The 18615-nt window shown below is 46.9% G+C and overlaps 1 protein-coding gene across 5 annotated transcripts in view; it reads right to left on the bottom strand.

The window, feature by feature from the left end:
* LOC148517001 (diacylglycerol O-acyltransferase 2-like) overlaps positions 1 to 18615 on the bottom strand; it is a 72910-nt gene that overhangs the window by 33160 nt on the left and 21135 nt on the right. For 4 of the 5 annotated variants that reach the window (XM_088479177.1, XM_088479176.1, XM_088479175.1 and 1 more), the window contains one exon: positions 13900 to 14007. The exons of the other annotated variant lie outside the window; for it this stretch is intronic. In XM_088479177.1, the coding sequence (XP_088335303.1) occupies positions 13900 to 14007 (108 nt within the window). The remainder of the gene's footprint in view (positions 1 to 13899; positions 14008 to 18615) is intronic. 5 annotated transcript variants of the gene reach the window in all.

Raw genomic sequence — 18615 nt, 5'->3', positions numbered from 1 at the left:
CCCCTGTACAAACTGGCTCTATTTTACCTGAGTTGCCCCCCTCCAGTGTGTACTCCGAAAGAGTGTTTAGTGCAGCCGGGAACCTTGTCAGCGAAAGGCGTAGGAGGTTATCAACTCTTGCAGGGAGACCAGCCTCCAGAACGTACAGAGGGACCTGTGGTGGTGGATTCCAGTGGGGACGAGTTAATACTCTGTGAGGCTGTACACAACACTGAAGAGGGTGAGGAATCGGTGGATGAGGAGGATGAGGACGACATCTTGCCTCCGTAGAGCCAGTTTGTGCAGGGACAGATTAATTGCCAGCTTGTTTTGTGGGGGCCCAAACGAACCAATCATTTCAGCCACAGTTGTGTGGCAGACCCTGGCGCTGAAATGATTGCTTTGTTAAAGTGTGCATGTCCTGTTTATACAACATAAGGGTGGGTGGGAGGGCCCAAGGACAATTCCATCTTGCACCTCTTTTTTTCTTTGCATTATGTACAGTTTGGGGCCTAGTTTTTCAAACTGCCATCCTGTCTGCCACTGCAGTATCACTCCTAGATGGGTCACGTGTTTGTGCCGCCCACTCGTGTCGCTTAGCATAGTCATCCAGCTACCTCGGTGCAACCTTTTGGACATAAAAACACTATTGTGAGGTGTTCAGAATAGACTGGAAATTAGTGGAAATTAAGGTTATTGAGGTTAATAATAGCATAGGAGCAGAAAAACCAACACATTCTGTGATTTTAGCTGTTTTTATGCTTTTTAAAAAAAAAATACAGATCCAAAACACAAAACCCAGAACCCAAAACATGGAAGGGTGGTTTTGGCAAAACCAATCCAGATCCAAAACACGAAGAAAGATCCAAAACCAAAACACGAAACGTGGCCGGTGCACACCCCTACTTTCAACGAGGCCAGGCGTAGGCCGAGGTCCAATCCAGTTTGAAGGAATGCCAGGATTCTGGAAATACGAAACACCTGAGGATCGTAATCTCTTGTACGACACCACTGGAAATATGGCTGCCACACTCTGTGGTAGATCCTGGTGGAGGCAGGTTTACGCGCTCTAAGCATCGTGTTGAAGACCGAGCTAGAGAATCCTTTGGACCTTAGGAGGGATGTCTCTCACGCCATCAAAGACAGACAATCCAGGTCCGGGTAAAGGCAAGAACCCTGAGACAACAGGTGCAGACATTGAGGCAGCAGGAACAGTGTCGATGGAAAGACTCCGAAGATCTGAGTACCAATGACGTCTGGGCCAAGCTGGAGCCACCAGCAGGACAGTGCCTCAGTCTTGCTTGAACTTCCAAAGAACCCGAGGAAGCAGGGAGACTGGAGGAAATAGGTTTCTAAACAGGAATGTCCATTTCACTGACAGAGCGTCCACCAAGCTTGCTTCGGCATCTTTTGTTCTGGACCCGTACACTGGTAACTTGTGATTGTGTTGGGAAGCCATGAGGTCCATCTCTGAGAGACCCCATTTGTCCACTTGGAGTTGAAACACCTCTTGGTGAAGAGACCATTCCCCTGGATGTACGTCGTGACAGCTGAGGAAGTCCGCTTCCGAATTGAGAACTCCCGGAATGAACACTACCGAAATGGCCGGGAGATGACATTCTGCCCATATCAGAATGCGTGACACTTCTGTCATTGCTGCCCGACTTTGAGTGCTTCCTTGATGTTGATGTGTGCCACTGTGTTGGCGTTGTCAGACTGAACCTGCACGGGCTTTCCATGAAGAATGTGCTTTGCCATCATGAGGGCCCTGTACACAGCCCGAAGTTCCAAAATGTTGATGGGCAGGAATGCCTCTACCTTTGTCCACCGGCCCTGAAAAGAGTGTGGACCGGTCACTGCACCCCATCCCCGGAGACTGGCATCTGTTGTTAAGAGTATCCAGTCCGGGATCCAAAAGGGGCGACCCTTGGTTAGATGAGACGTCAAAAGCCACCAAGACAGAGACAGACGCACCTCCGGAAAGAGTACCATCGTCTGAGCCCTGATCCGGTGGGGTAAACTGTTCCACCTGGTGAGGATCAACCCCTGCAGGGGCATGGAATGGAACTGAGCATATTCCACCATGTTGAATGTGGACTCCATGGATCCCAGAACCTGCATCGCCGAGTGGACTGACACCCAGCGACTGCAGAGGCATCTGCGTACTTGCAGCTGCAGTGTGGAGATCTTTTCTGGAGTTAGAAAGATTCTCTGCTGGTGAGAATCCAGAAGGGCTCCCAAATGAACCATCCTCTGTGAGAGAAATAGGGAGGACTTTTTCCAATTGATTAACCACCCGTGCGCTTGTAGACAAGCAACTGTCAGTTGCAGGTGGTGGTGAAGCACTTCTGGAGAAGTCACCAATAAGAGGAGGTCGTCCAGATATGGAAGGAGCCGGATACCCTGACTCCGCAGGTGGGCTGCCATGACAGCCATAATTTTGGTAAATACTCTTGGAGCCGTGGAAAGGCCAAAGGGCAGCGTCCGAAACTGGAAGTGTTACTGCAGAATAACAAACCGCAGATAACAATAGTGAGAAAGTGTTATGGGAACATGTAGGTATGCAACCTGAATGTCCAGTGATACCATGTAATCCCCAAGTTCCACAGCCAGTATGATGGATCGTAATGTTCCCATCCTGAACCTGGGCACCTGAGGAACTTGTTCAGAGATTTGAGGTTGAGGATAGGCCGATGAGACCCATTCGGTTTCTGAACCAGAAAGAGAGTAGAATAATAAACAGTCCCTCGTTGAGATAGTGGAACTGGTACAATTACCCCTGCCTGCAGCTAGGACTGTATGGCTTTCTGGATCTGCAAGGCCTTGGTCTTGTCTGAAGGAGGGCCTGTGCAGAAAAACTGGTGGGGAGGCCTTCAAAGGAATGAGAGGGTGTACCCCTGAAAGACCACTTCTCTTACCCAAGCATCCTTGGTGGTTTGACACCAGCACTGGGTGAACTGAAGAAGTCTGCCTCCCACTCTGGGGTCCCCATAAGGCTGCGGGTTTATCCTCCGGTTTGGAGGCCGGGCGTCTTGTGTTCCAGGACTGTTTCTTAGGCTTGGCAGTCTTCTTGGCAGCAGACTGCCCTTTTGGAACTTCCTTGAGGATGAAAGAACCGAAAGGAGGAGCTTCGAGACTTTGCAGGAGCAGATGCTGAGAGCAGAAATGCAGATTTGGATTTGGCCAACATATCAACAATCTTATCCAGGTCTAGACCAAACAAAATCTCCCCATTATAGGGTAAGGCCTCCAGGTCTTTCATAGAATCGGCATCCGGGAACCAATAGCGTAGCAACAGGGAACGGCGGACAGACACGGCCGCTGCCGAGACCCTAGATGTTGTAGACTAGCATCCAAAGCGGCCTCACCGATATATGCAGCCGCATCCCTAATATGGCCGACCAGCGACACCTGATTCTCTGGAACTTCCAAGGAGTCCTCAAATGTATTAGCCCAACTCTCTATAGCCTTAGCTACCCAGGAGATAGCCATGGACGGGCGGGCAACAGCTCCTGAAAGAGAGTATATAGACTTCAGGCAAGTTTCCACCTTCCTATCCGTAGGATCCTTCAAGGAAGAAATGGAAGGCATAGGTAACGTTGCACTTTTAATTAACCATGTAACGTGGGAATCCACTGCAGGGGGTGATTCCCACTTCTTACAATGAGTCTCAGGAAATGGGTAACAGAAGGTCAAACATTTTTGAGGTTGATACCTCTTACCAGGCGATTGCTAGGCATCAGCCATGTGATCTGACAGAGGGAATACTGCCGAAGTCACCTTCAACTGTTTAAACAGGGGGTGTTTGGATTTAGGGGCTGGTTCATAGGGCCTCATTCAGAGGCGGTCGGAGGATGCAAGCGGTCGCTCAGAAACTGGGCGGCCACTTGCATCCTGACCGCCCGCCTCTGTTGCGGTCGTTAGGCTGTGGGTTAACACCCACAGCTCTAACAACCGCTCAGGTGATGGTCGCGATGGTCAGAGACCATCGCGACCATCGGGGCTTACGACGAGACCCTAGAGTAGGGTCTCACTTGTCATAAGCCCCGGAGAGCTTCTGGCTCTGTCAGAGCCGGAAGCTCTCCACTGACATCACTAGTGATGTCAGTGGGGCCTCCCCCAAACGGCAGGCGTTCCCATAGGAACGCCTCCGTTTGGGCTGCCACCCCCCGGCCCGTCTTCCAAACGGGGCAAGCTGTCAATCAACATCGACAGCTCGCCCCCTTTGGAAAGAGACCCGCTACGACCAGCACTATCGGTCGTAGCGGGTCTCACGCATGCGCACGAGGGAGCCGGCTCCCTCGTGTGCATGCGCACTGGCAAAACATCGAGGCGGCCGTGTGGTCGTAGACCGTACGGCCGCCTCTGCATAAGCTCCATTATCCTCTATAATCAATACGGATCTGACCGCACGCACCAAGGCAGGAATATTAATCCTTGACTTAGGCTCCGCCTCTTGCCGAGGGGAGTTGGGGTTAGAGGCATCAGCCACCTCTTCGTCATCAGATGGCATCTCTGATTCTGACAGCTGTGTGGATTGAGATGACAACACAGAATGCTTAGCTGGTCGTACAGATTTCTCACTCTGCAACATGGTCTGAATGGCCGTAGAGGTCGCAGCCAGACTCTGTACTGAGGTATATAAAACATCCACCCATGGTGGAGGTCCACCCTGTATAATCCCACTGTGGGAATGACCGCCTGCTGTGGTACAGGAGGGGTCTGCATAATCAGTGGTAGTCCCTGTGAGGGAGGGACGGGCTACTGTGATATCCCCATAGGAGGAACAACAGCGGTCCATAATGGAGGCCAGCATCTGAGAAAAAACGCCTAAAGGGGCTCCTGTACTGATGTCGGGGGGTTAGAGGCACATGGCGGGTTATAACACCTCATCACATAACCCATCCTGAACCACATCCTCCTCACTGAAAACTGCAGTACATAATCTGTACATAGGTACAGAAATGTGTTCATGACCCTTGTCAGACATGTCTGCAGGGTAAAATGACACACAATATGGCACTGGGTACAAAGCAACCATGAATATGTATAAATACTAACAGGGAACAATATACTGGTCCTGTCTTATGCTTAGGTAACAACACCTGTACTAGGGTAGAATGAGAGAAAGGGTATAGCCATAAGCTGACAGATAGGAAAAAGAGACACAGACAGACAGCGCTAGCACAAGTCACATACAATGCAGGAAAGATGCTGCAAAGCGGCACTATACTCAACTGCACAGACGCAGTGTCTGGTAGGCAATAGTGCTACATACGCTGACCCTGGGGAGAGGTATGTACGGGGTCCGGACCACACGTTGTCCTAGGAGAACTGCGACTGCACCAAGGAGAAAATGGCCGCCGGAGACCTCAAAGGGGACGTGTGCAGAGGAGGAGAGGAACTCAGGGAAGCCAGACTGCAGTGGAAAGGCGCGCTGAGCTGAGGAGAGGAGCTGCTTAAACAGAGAAGCTGTCTTCCCTGGACGATTATTAACCCCTGGGACGCTGGCTTCCCGCACCAAATTGTCCCTGGTGGTTCAGTAGATCGCGATGGCCGGAGCCTGCCCCCTGAGACCGGAGGTATCAACTGCCATAACGCCCGGGTCACTGAAAGCTGCGACCCGCCTTACCTGTCCACTGATGTCCGGGTGCAGTCTGGCCCTGACTAGCGCTGACCCCCAGAACGCCCAGTCTGCTGCTGTGCGCTCTATTCTTTGTAAAATTAAAATAAAGAAAATAAGCTTTAGGGGCTGCTTAAACAGCCCCCCGGGGAAATGGTGGCCCTACTCCAACGAAACTGAGGTGCCTCTGGCTCGGGGTATAGGGAGAGTGGACCCAATGCATCCTGGGAGCTGAAAGCTTTAACTGCGTGGTGCTCGGATTGTTTCCCATCACCTACACCCCCTGTGGAGCCTATGGACCCTGTAGAAGAAAACTGTCTTAAAAACTGTCCTTTCGGAATCCCCTTTAGCCATTAGGGATGATGTTGACTTTTAATGGAAATGTAACTGTTTGAATCAGTTGAATGCGCTTACATCATCAGCCAGTCTGTATAAAACTTTATTGTTTGCGGACAAGATGGCGGTGCATGAGACACGCTAGGACCGGACTGGTTATACAGGTAAGCAACGCAGCTTTAAACTGCTGTGATTGCTTATTTTATTAATAATATTGTTTTCTGTCACATTTTTAGTCACTTATCTTGAAAAAGGCGCCAGTGAGCGCCGAAACGTGTTGATAGAGTGACTAGGGTGACATATCCTGACCACACATATCTATTCCACTTACCCCATGCTGAACACTCGGGTTTCATTCTCACATTTGTTTTCCCACATTTTAATTGTGTAATAAAAATCTTTTTTTAACGTCTGATACATACATTGTGAGCTGTCTCTGGGCCTGATTCAGAGCCGGACGCTCTGACCAGAGCGCTCGCTCTGAATCAGGGCCCTCCTACCTAACATTGAAGCGGCCTCTTGGACGCTCGCATAGCTGTGGGTTACCACCCACAGCTTATGCGAGCGTCCATGATGAGCGTCCATGATGAGCGTCCATGATGAGCCCTGGAGTGATTTTGGCTCTATCGGAGCCAAAATCACTCCCACTGACATCACTGGCATCCGTCTGGCAGCCACGCCCCCGGCACGCCCACCAAAGGGGGCGTGCTGTCACTCACCATCGACAGCACGCCCCCTTTGGTGCGAGACCCATAACGACGGCTACCCCGTCGTTATTTGGGTCTCACGCATGCGCACCACGGAGCTCCCTCCGTCGTGCGCATGCGCACTAGGGCACCATCGACCCGCTTGCGAGCGCTCAGCGCTCGCGAGCGGGTCAGAATCAGGCCCTCTGTTCTCATTTGCATGCTCACATATGGGAAAGAGACATTTATGAGGAGGACAAAGATACCTTTATATGCTTCTATCTAGCCTTACTTATGTAAGCATACAAGTAAGCAGACTTATATCTGCCTCTATGTATAACACACATAAGGGTTCTGCCATTTCCCTTCAATCACCTTCTGAGGGTCTTAATGGTGAACAATAATGGACTATTGCTATCATAGAAATTCTTTAACTCATTATACAGTTGATACTTGACCTTCATTGATGGAGATTTACTGTTTATTTCATTTCATATACACATATCTGTTTTGGATAACATTGTGAGAAAACTACCATTTTGTCCGAAAAACACCTATGAGGAACAACTTCTAAGCGCAAACTACTGACCCTCTCATTTTACAGAAGGAGGTAAGGTTCACATGTGATCCTTTCTAGATAAATATAATGTCGTCAATTAATCTATACCAGGATACCAAGTTTGCAACCACCATTCTGCCATTCTACACTAAAATATGCTCCTAGTGGGACATGTTATGATCTGGGCATGTATGACAGCAGATGCTGTAGGCCGCCTTTATGTCATAGATGGCACACTGAACAGCAGAAAGTACATTGACACCATCCTACAACCAACACTTCTACCTTCTATCAGGGATCTTTTTCCAGATAATGCCCCATTTGTTTCCAGCAGGATTCAGCTCCCTGACACACTGCACGGATATGCAAAAAGGGGTTCACGGAGAATGACATACAGGTGCTGGGAAGGCCAGGAAACAGCCCAGACCTGAACCCCATAGAACATTTGTGGTTCTGTTTGAAAAAATTGGTACATATGAGGCATCCATCCAATAAAAGACAATTAATTGAGGCTATAATTGTCTCGTGGCACCACATAATAAAGAAGGAAGAGCTCCAAACATTGGTTGGCTCAATGACACATCGCTGTGCTGCTGTCTTGAAAAATAAAGGATACCCAACGAAAAAATGATAGGACAGTAACATCATAAGTACACAGGGATTTTCACCCTAAGTGTTGTTTTCACTGCATAACTTCCCTTGTAATGCAAATATTTGACCTCTGTTTATTGTGTTGAATTCAGCATTACATTTCCTTTCATTTGATATATGAATCATTGCACTGCGTGAAGTGAAACAGTTTTTATAAGCATTCGAAGTTGATAAACATTCAAATTTCAAAATGTGTCCGCAATTTTGCCCACCAGTGTATATTACTGAGTCAAGAAATATCACTGAAATAAATGAAGTGTTTCTAACACTGCAATTTGCTCCTCTGCCCCATTCTCTGCTGAGAGGAATCTTTGGGAACAATTCCAGTGGGACAGCATGCAGAGGCCAACAGAGCTTCTGTACTGCACATCCTTCTGGACTAGGGAGAGATAATGCGCCAAAGCCTAGAACTTCAGAGATATAAATAAGTGGCTTTTAGTCTCCTAGTACTGCAGAAACTATCTGTCACTTTATGTGACATTTTAGTTACTAAAGCTAGGTACACTCTGGAGCGACGGGCATTCGTTCCGACAACAGTGATTGTGCGCCCACACTAGACGACTTTAACAAACGACGTAACGTTCAACGTTACATCATTCATTAACAATGCATTGGCTGCTAGCGATTTTGCTAGGTTTGATGTGCAGCACATTAAACCAGGCGACCGTCGACAGCAACCGTGGGAATGCACAAACATGCGTACATACTAAGCGATGTAGCCCATATGTCACTACGAAACGGCATATCGGCCTGACATCGCTCCAGTGTGTACCCAGCTTAAGGAGAGACTTGTTAAGAAAGAGAACATATTAAATTGAAATATTGTGCAAATCAGAGAGCTATTATCTTGTATTTAGAAAAAGAAGGTATTGGTTATGTAAGTATTTTGTTATTATAATATGATTAATCATTTTTATTATATTGGATGCCATTTTTTAGCTTGCTTAGTGTTAATAATGAGTGCATTGTATTGCAGTATAAAAATAAATGTAATGTAATGAAACACTTTTTATGAACAGCAACAGTAATAGTGACACCTGCAGGATATAAGTGAGTATACAAGCTAAAGAACCACGAAGCCCTGCTGTGTAGTGTAAATTATCACTTATTTCTGAACTTTATAAATAGCTCTTTTACATAAGTCAACTTCAGACATACTGGGTCCTGTAGATGATAAAATGCTGATTTTCTGAGGTGTCTGAAAATGAATGCCAACTTATTAAATTATTATTATTATGTAGTGCCACAAATGTTCAGCAGCGCCTTACAAAGTACATAAATAAGTGAACAAGAAACCAGTGACTTATAGTACAGTAAAATGCAGGACTGGGACAAAGTTCATATATATTGCAGCATTAGCGATATTATCACTCAAATAAGCAACAGGACATACAGTAAGCAACCAAGTATTAGGCGCCCAAGTGGGGAGTGAGTAGATAAAGGTGGAAGTAATGGGAAGCACAATAGGGTAGAGGGCCCAGCTCGTGAGAGCCTACAATCTAATGGGGAGGGGCAGACAAACAGGTGTGACACAGATGGGGTAGATAGGGAGGAAGGAGCAGATAGCAGAAGGTTAGGATGAGAGCTGGAAGGCTTTGATGAAGTAGTGGGTCTTGAGAGCCTGTTTGAAGATTTGTAGAGAGTCTGATGGGGAGAGGGAGAGAGTTCCAGAGGTAGGGAGCAGCGCGGGCAAAATCTTGGAGGCGGGAGTGGGAGGAAGTAATCAGTTGGCAGGAGAGGAGGCGTGCATTTGTTGAACGAAAAGGGCGAATAGGAGTGTGAAGGGAGATGAGGTAAGAGATGCCAGGGTGCAGAGAGGGGGAGGATCGGGTACTAATTACCCGGGCCCAGGCTTCCTGGAGGGGCCGGGGTCTGGCGCTGCCCCCCCTTCCGTCTTACATCACAGCAGCCCAGCACATGCTGCTGTGTGCTGGGCTGCACTGGGAGACTGCTCGCGGCTGCTAAGTAGTAGCCGCAGCAGTCTCCTATTCCTGTGGGGGCAGCGATCACACTGATCGTGCCCCCCACTGGCTATGCGCTGGGCAGAGGGAGCTCACAGCGCCCCTCCTCCCCAGCGCACGCAAAAATATTATTTGTCTAAGGGGTGTGGCCATGCTTCCCGCTAATAGGCCACACCTCCTTCACCCAGGCCCGGCATGGCTCTTGGTGCCCCTGCAGAGATGTAAATGGGAGAGGAGTGGGTGAGGGCTTTGTAAGCGAGTGTAAGAACCTTGAACTGGGTTCTGAAGGGGAGCCAGTAGAGGCTTTTAGGAGAGAGGAGTCAGATGTAGAACACTTGGAGAGGAAGATAAGCCGAGCAGCATAATTGAGGACAGATTAGAGTGGAGAGAGGTGGGAGTCATGGAGGCCAGATAAAAGGAGGTTACAGTAGTCCAATCTGGAGATGACGAGTGAGTGGATGAGGGTTTTAGTAGCACCCTGGGTGAGAAAGGGTCTGATGTTTGAAATATTTTTTAGATGGAAATGGCAGGACTGTGAGAGATACTGAATGTGTGGTTTGAAGGAAAGGGAGGAGTCCAGGATAACTCCAAGACAGCACACTTTGGGGCTATAGGAGATAGTAGTTCCATCAATTGATAAAGAAATTGAGGGAAGTGATTTTATTCAGGAGGGTGGGAAGATGATCAGCTCAGTTTTAGACATATTAAGTTTAAGAAAGCGCTGGGACATCCAGGAAGAGATAGCAGAGAGACAGTTGGAGATATGAGTGAGGAGAGAGGGGGTGAGGTCAAGGGAGGAGAGTTAGGTCTGAGTATCATCGGCATAGAGTTGATATTGGAGGTCAAAAGAGCTGATGAGTTCACCTAGAGAACACGTATAGAGAGAGAATAGGAGGGGTCCAAGAACAGAACCTTGAAGAACACCTGCTGTTAGTGGAAGTGGGGGGGGGCGAATCATGAGAGGAGACAGAGAAGAAATGTCCAAAAAGGTAGGAGAACAGTCAGGAGAGGACAGTGTCACGTAGACCAAGGGAGTGAAGGATTTGCATGAGAAGAGGGCGGTCCACAGTGTCAAAAGCAGCAGAGAGGTTGAGGAGAAATGAGCATAGAGTAATGGCTCTTGGATTTGGCAGCAAGGAGGTCATTACTGACTTTCGTGGGTGCAGTTTCAGTGGAATGGAGAGAATGGAAGGCAGACTGAAGTGGGTCAAGGAGGGAATGGGAGGAGAGAAAGGCGGTTGTAAACAATACAATCAAGGAGTTTGGAGAGAAAAGGGAGGAGAGAGATGGATCAGTAGTTAGCGAGAGTATTAGGATCAAGGCAAGGTTTTTTAAAGATGGGGAGACAAGGGCATGTTTGAATGCAGAAGAGACAGTGCCAGAAGAGAGGGAGAGATTAAGGAGGTGGGCAAGATGTAAACAGGCAGAAGGAGAGAGGTAGCGGAGGAGATAGGGTCAAGGGGAGGAGGGGGGACTGGATGAGGGCAATGACTTCCTCTCCAGTTACAGGGGAGAAGGATGTCAGAGTTGGTAAGATGGAAGGGGAGGAGGAGGTGTAGTGCTAAGAGCCTGGTGGGATATGATGTCCTGATGAATGGAGTCAATTTTAGATGTAAAGTAGGTGGCAAAGTCAAGGGCAGAAAGTGAGGAGGGGAGGCAAGGAGGGGGTGGGCAGAGGAGGGAGTTGAAAGTGGCAAAGAGACGCCGGGGGGTTGAGGATTGGGAGGAAATTAAGTTTTTGAAATATGATTGTTTAGAGAGGGAAAGAACAGCATATCAGGATGAGAGCATAAATTTAAAATGGAGGAAATCTGCTTTAGAGCATGATTTTCTCCACTGTCACAGTTTGTAAACACTTTTGCAGATATCTGGTGCATTTGGAATGCCAGGGTTGAGGTGTGATCTGCGAGGGTGAGTAGTGATCGCCGGTGCAACAGAGTCAAGAGCAGAAGTAAGGGAAGCCTTGTATAGGGAAGTGGCCTGTTTAGGGTAGGAGACAGAAAGAATAGGGGATAGAAGTGAGTCAAGCAGGGAGGAAAAAGCAACAGTGTCAACAGCCCCAATGTTACGCTTAGTAATGCTAGCCTTAGGAGGTAGAGAAGGGCAGGGAGAGAGATAAGTTAAAAGAGAGAAGTTGATGGTCAGAGAGGGGGAATGGGGAATTAGAGTAATCAGGAATATTACAAAGGTGAGTAAAGACCAGGTCAAGTGAGTGCCATTGGGAGAGACCAAATGAAGATGTGAAGGTAAGAAGTTTAGAGGCAGATGATTCTGCGGGAATGTCAATAGTACTATTAAAAACACCTAGGATAATAAAGGGAAGGTCAGAGGAGAGAAAGTGAGGGAGCCAGGAAGCAAAGTTGTCAAGAAGCTTGGAGGGAGGGCCAGGAGGATGTTAAATGACAGCTACTCAGAGGTGTACAGGTTGAAAAGGCATATAGTAAACTTTAAATGTAGAGAATGTAAGGGATGGTTCTGAGGGTATAAGTTGGTATGAGTAACCAGGGGTTAGAAGGACCCCAACACCACCACCATGGCAATCCCCAGGCCGGGGGGTTTGGGAGAAGTTAAGGCCCCCAGAGGAGAGAGCTGCAGGAATGGTGAAATCCAGGTTTCAGTAATGGCTAGGAGATTCAGGGAGTTAGAAATAAAAAGGTAATGTGTGTAAGTAACTATTTGTTCACACAGTGACATGATGGAGGGCAGATGTGCCTGCGCTGCGCAGAACACTGCTGAAGGAGGATGCGGGCTGGCCTGGCAGTGTAGATGCAGAGAGAGGGCCAGGCCCCCGAGGCGGCCCGGGCCCCTTAGCAGCTGCACCTCCTGCACCTACGATAGTTATTCCAGTGGCTGAACATCGCTGAAGTCCAGTCATGTGACCCATAAGCACCGGAAAGTGAAGACGCCGGAGTCGCATCTAGTAGCTTGTACCACCTCCAGCTTCAGGGGACAAAAGGCGGGAGAAGGAGCAGAGCGACGCGAGAGGCAGCAGGGGAGTCTCCAAAGTGGAGGGGATACCCGAAGTAAGGTTCCACACAAACCCAAGCCGTCATCCCCTCCGTAGGCAGTGGCTGCACTACTGATGAATCACGGACACTGGGGGACGCCTGCACAATGACGGACCACTGGTCTGTTCATCACCTAGTTTAATGAGCAGTCCAGAGTCCCTGTTACCTGCTCAAAAGGGCCAGCTCCCATCCCGTCCAGAAGACAGCCCGGACTTCCAAGGCTGACCTGCGAACACTTCTAGTGTACCATATTGAAGTATAACATAGCGGAACTAGCGGGACGCTGCAGTTCACCTATAACAACATTAACATATTATGTCTAGTTCTTTGCGACAAGAGTGTAACATTATTAGTCTGAGATACACTTAGTTGTTGATTTTTTCGAGTTACACACTCCAAATTTGATTATTTTGTACTGCAGTTATGTCATTATATATGCCTCAAGTAAAGTTTACATAATTTACCCATGTGTACCTATCTTGACATTAATATACAACCCATCAGGCACAACATAAAGGTTGAGAGCAGTATTATTTCTGCATTATTATTCAATAAAAATGGATAATTATATGGCCCAATAGACCATACCTTTTCAGAGCCAACATCAAACAGAACCCATGCCTCTTTGGTAATTTTGGAAGGTATGCACCAATCCATCAGATACAACACCGGAACCTCAAGTCTACTAATACTGGGTATGCACTGGATGATATATCGTTTGTACAGCCGTCGAACAATATATCGTTCCAGCCATTGACCAGTGTGTGTGTACACACGTTATATCTGTGAACGACGCAGTTCATAGATATATTGTGCACATACAGTATGCCAGGATGCACAGACGACCGACCCGTTATGCTGATTGCAGGAACCTCAGACAATGACATCACTACCGGATCATGTGGCCAGACATATCGGTAGGTCGGTAAGTGTGTATGCACACCTACATACACACCACGTCGGCCAGAAGGCCGATCCGTCAGCCAAGTGTGTACCTGGTATTAGTGTGTGTGGAAGGTGGCTCCTGAAAAAGTGTGCCCTGGTGGGATTTCTCCATTGTGACAGTATGGGACATGCTGCATGTTTTATTACTAACCTCTCTCTGGTGTTTTCCAATCAGAGATCAACCAGATGCAGTAGATAGCAAACAGGGGCCATACGTGGCTGTACACTAGCCAGGTGGCTACAAAGGCACACACAGGACCTGAGTATAGAATAGAGGTCATTGCTAAGGAGAGATGAATAGAGGAGGAAATATGCCAACTATAAGATTGTATAAATAGGCTGTGTAATAAAGAGCAAATGAAACCTGCACAGAAAATCATAGCGCTATCCCTCACACATTGGGTAATGGAAGTTAATGGGGAGTTAGCCGGACTGGACTTCCATTTTACTGATATTAAAGGGACCACTGTTATTAATATAGTTTCCCACTTCAACTACTGATACATCCCCTGATGAGAACTGATACTTTCCTAAAGAAGAATCCATTTAGCCCCTCTTTCCTCTCTTCCAATAAAATAAATAATGCTGTACTAATACTTTCCTTAATTCTGCTTTGCATCTGTAGTTCTGGAGCCGCTATGTTAGTTTTAACCTGTGTGCAGGCGTCGGGCCATAGTATACAAGACAAAATACAAAAACTACATGACATACAGTACAATTTGCTATCTCATGGTGTGCCCCCCCCCCCCCCCTGGATTGAACGTGGATTTACTGGCAGTCCTCGTGAACCTTACGCTGATTTACCTCTATTGTAGGATATCTTACACTAACTAGGCTTTGTGGTTATTGCTACTGTGCTGCCACACTGATAATAATACCTCACCAGAAGTTATGTTCTGTGACCAGAAGTTATGTGCCGTGCTGATAATACCTGACCAGGAGTTATGTGCCGTGCTGATAATACCTGACCAGAAGTTATGTTCCGTGCTGATAATACCTGAGCAGAAGTTATGTGCCGTGCTGATAATACCTGACCAGGAGTTATGTGCCGTGCTGATAATACCTGACCAGGAGTTATGTGCCGTGCTGATAATACCTGACCAGAAGTTATGTGCCGTGCTGATAATACCTGACCAGAAGTTATGTGCCGTGCTGATAATACCTGACCAGAAGTTATGTGCCGTGCTGATAATACCTGACCAGGAGTTATGTGCTGTGCTGATAATATCTGACCAGAAGTTATGTGCTGTGCTGATAATACCTGACCAGGAGTTATGTACTTTGCTGATAATACCTGACCAGGAGTTATGTGCTGTGCTGATAATACCTGACCAGAAGTTATGTACTGTGCTGATAATACCTGACCAGGAGTTATGTACTGTGCTGATAATACCTGACCAGAAGTTATGTACTGTGCTGATAATACCTGACCAGGAGTTATGTGCCGGGCTGATAATAATACCTGACCAGAAGTTATGTGCCGTGCTGATAATACCTGACCAGGAGTTATGTGCCGTGCTGATAATACCTGACCAGGAGTTATGTGCTGTGCTGATAATACCTGACCAGAAGTTATGTTCTGTGCTGATAATACCTGACCAGAAGTTATGTGCTGTGCTGATAATAACTGACCAGGAGTTATGTGCTGTGCTGATAATACCTGACCAGGAGTTATGTGCTGTGCTGATAATACCTGACCAGAAGTTATGGGCTGTGCTGATAATAATACCTGACCAGAAGTTATGTTCCGTGCTGATAATACCTGACCAGGAGTTATGTGCCGTGCTGATAATACCTGACCAGAAGTTATGGGCCGTGCTGATAATAATACCTGACCAGAAGTTATGTGCCGTGCTGATAATACCTGACCAGAAGTTATGTGCTGTGCTGATAATAATACCTGACCAGAAGTTATGTTCCGTGCTGATAATACCTGACCAGGAGTTATGTGCTGTGCTGATAATAATACCTGACCAGAAGTTATGTTCCGTGCTGATAATACCTGACCAGAAGTTATGTGCTGTGCTGATAATAATACCTGACCAGAAGTTATGTGCTGTGCTGATAATACCTGACCAGAAGTTATGTGCTGTGCTGATAATACCTGACCAGAAGTTATGTTCTGTGAACAGAAGTTATGTGCCGTGCTGATAATACCTGACCAGGAGTTATGTGCTGTGCTGATAATACCTGACCAGAAGTTATGTGCTGTGCTGATAATAACTGACCAGAAGTTTTGTGCCGTGCTGATAATACCTGACCAGAAGTTATGTGCTGTGCTGATAATACCTGACCAGAAGTTATGTTCTGTGACCAGAAGTTATGTGCCGTGCTGATAATACCTGACCAGGAGTTATGTGCTGTGCTGATAATACCTGACCAGAAGTTATGTGCCGTGCTGATAATAACTGACCAGAAGTTTTGTGCCGTGCTGATAATACCTGACCAGAAGTTATGTGCCGTGCTGATAATACCTGACCAGGAGTTATGTGCTGTGCTGATAATACCTGACCAGGAGTTATGTGCTGTGCTGATAATACCTGACCAGAAGTTATGTTCTGTGCTGATAATACCTGACCAGAAGTTATGTGCTGTGCTGATAATAACTGACCAGGAGTTATGTGCTGTGCTGATAATACCTGACCAGGAGTTATGTGCTGTGCTGATAATACCTGACCAGAAGTTATGGGCTGTGCTGATAATAATACCTGACCAGAAGTTATGTTCCGTGCTGATAATACCTGACCAGGAGTTATGTGCCGTGCTGATAATACCTGACCAGAAGTTATGGGCCGTGCTGATAATAATACCTGACCAGAAGTTATGTGCCGTGCTGATAATACCTGACCAGAAGTTATGTGCTGTGCTGATAATAATACCTGACCAGAAGTTATGTTCCGTGCTGATAATACCTGACCAGGAGTTATGTGCTGTGCTGATAATAATACCTGACCAGAAGTTATGTTCCGTGCTGATAATACCTGACCAGAAGTTATGTGCTGTGCTGATAATAATACCTGACCAGAAGTTATGTGCTGTGCTGATAATACCTGACCAGAAGTTATGTGCTGTGCTGATAATACCTGACCAGAAGTTATGTTCTGTGACCAGAAGTTATGTGCCGTGCTGATAATACCTGACCAGGAGTTATGTGCTGTGCTGATAATACCTGACCAGAAGTTATGTGCTGTGCTGATAATAACTGACCAGAAGTTTTGTGCCGTGCTGATAATACCTGACCAGAAGTTATGTGCTGTGCTGATAATACCTGACCAGAAGTTATGTTCTGTGACCAGAAGTTATGTGCCGTGCTGATAATACCTGACCAGGAGTTATGTGCTGTGCTGATAATACCTGACCAGAAGTTATGTGCCGTGCTGATAATAACTGACCAGAAGTTTTGTGCCGTGCTGATAATACCTGACCAGAAGTTATGTGCCGTGCTGATAATACCTGACCAGGAGTTATGTGCTGTGCTGATAATACCTGACCAGGAGTTATGTGCCGTGCTGATAATAATACCTGACCAGAAGTTATGTGCCGTGCTGATAATACCTGACCAGAAGTTATGTGCCGTGCTGATAATACCTGACCAGAAGTTATGTGCTGTGCTGATAATAATACCTGACCAGAAGTTATGTGCCGTGCTGATAATACCTGACCAGAAGTTATGTACTGTGCTGATAATACCTGACCAGGAGTTATGTGCCGTGCTGATAATAATACCTGACCAGAAGTTATGTGCCGTGCTGATAATACCTGACCAGAAGTTATGTGCCGTGCTGATAATACCTGACCAGAAGTTATGTACTGTGCTGATAATACCTGACCAGGAGTTATGTGCCGTGCTGATAATAATACCTGACCAGAAGTTATGTGCCGTGCTGATAATACCTGACCAGAAGTTATGTGCCGTGCTGATAATACCTGACCAGAAGTTATGTGCCATGCTGATAATACCTGACCAGAAGTTATGTGCTGTGCTGATAATAACGGACCAGAAGTTATGTTCTGTGCTGATAATACCTGACCAGAAGTTATGTGCCGTGCTGATAATACCTGACCAGAAGTTATGTGCTGTGCTGATAATAACGGACCAGAAGTTATGTGCCGTGCTGATAATAATACCTGACCAGAAGTTATGTGCCGTGCTGGTAATATCTGACCAGAAGTTATGTGCCGTGCTGATAATACCTGACCAGGAGTTATGTGCCGTGCTGATAATACCTGACCAGGAGTTATGTGCCGTGCTGATAATACCTGACCAGAAGTTATGTGCCGTGCTGATAATACCTGACCAGAAGTTATGTGCCGTGCTGATAATACCTGACCAGAAGTTATGTGCCGTGCTGATAATACCTGACCAGGAGTTATGTGCCGTGCTGATAATACCTGACCAGGAGTTATGTGCCGTGCTGATAATACCTGACCAGGAGTTATGTGCTGTGCTGATAATATCTGACCAGAAGTTATGTGCTGTGCTGATAATACCTGACCAGGAGTTATGTACTGTGCTGATAATACCTGACCAGGAGTTATGTACTGTGCTGATAATACCTGACCAGAAGTTATGTACTGTGCTGATAATACCTGACCAGGAGTTATGTACTGTGCTGATAATACCTGACCAGAAGTTATGTACTGTGCTGATAATACCTGACCAGGAGTTATGTGCCGTGCTGATAATAATACCTGACCAGAAGTTATGTGCCGTGCTGATAATACCTGACCAGGAGTTATGTGCCGTGCTGATAATACTTGACCAGGAGTTATGTGCTGTGCTGATAATACCTGACCAGAAGTTATGTTCTGTGCTGATAATACCTGACCAGAAGTTATGTGCTGTGCTGATAATAACTGACCAGGA

Source organism: Taudactylus pleione, unplaced genomic scaffold (genome assembly GCF_031769625.1).
Source record: "Taudactylus pleione unplaced genomic scaffold, aTauple2 ptg000229l, whole genome shotgun sequence".
NCBI classification, from domain to species: Eukaryota; Metazoa; Chordata; class Amphibia; order Anura; family Myobatrachidae; genus Taudactylus; species Taudactylus pleione.
Note: the sequence above shows the minus strand (reverse complement) of the source record. Positions and strands in the feature narration are given on the sequence as shown.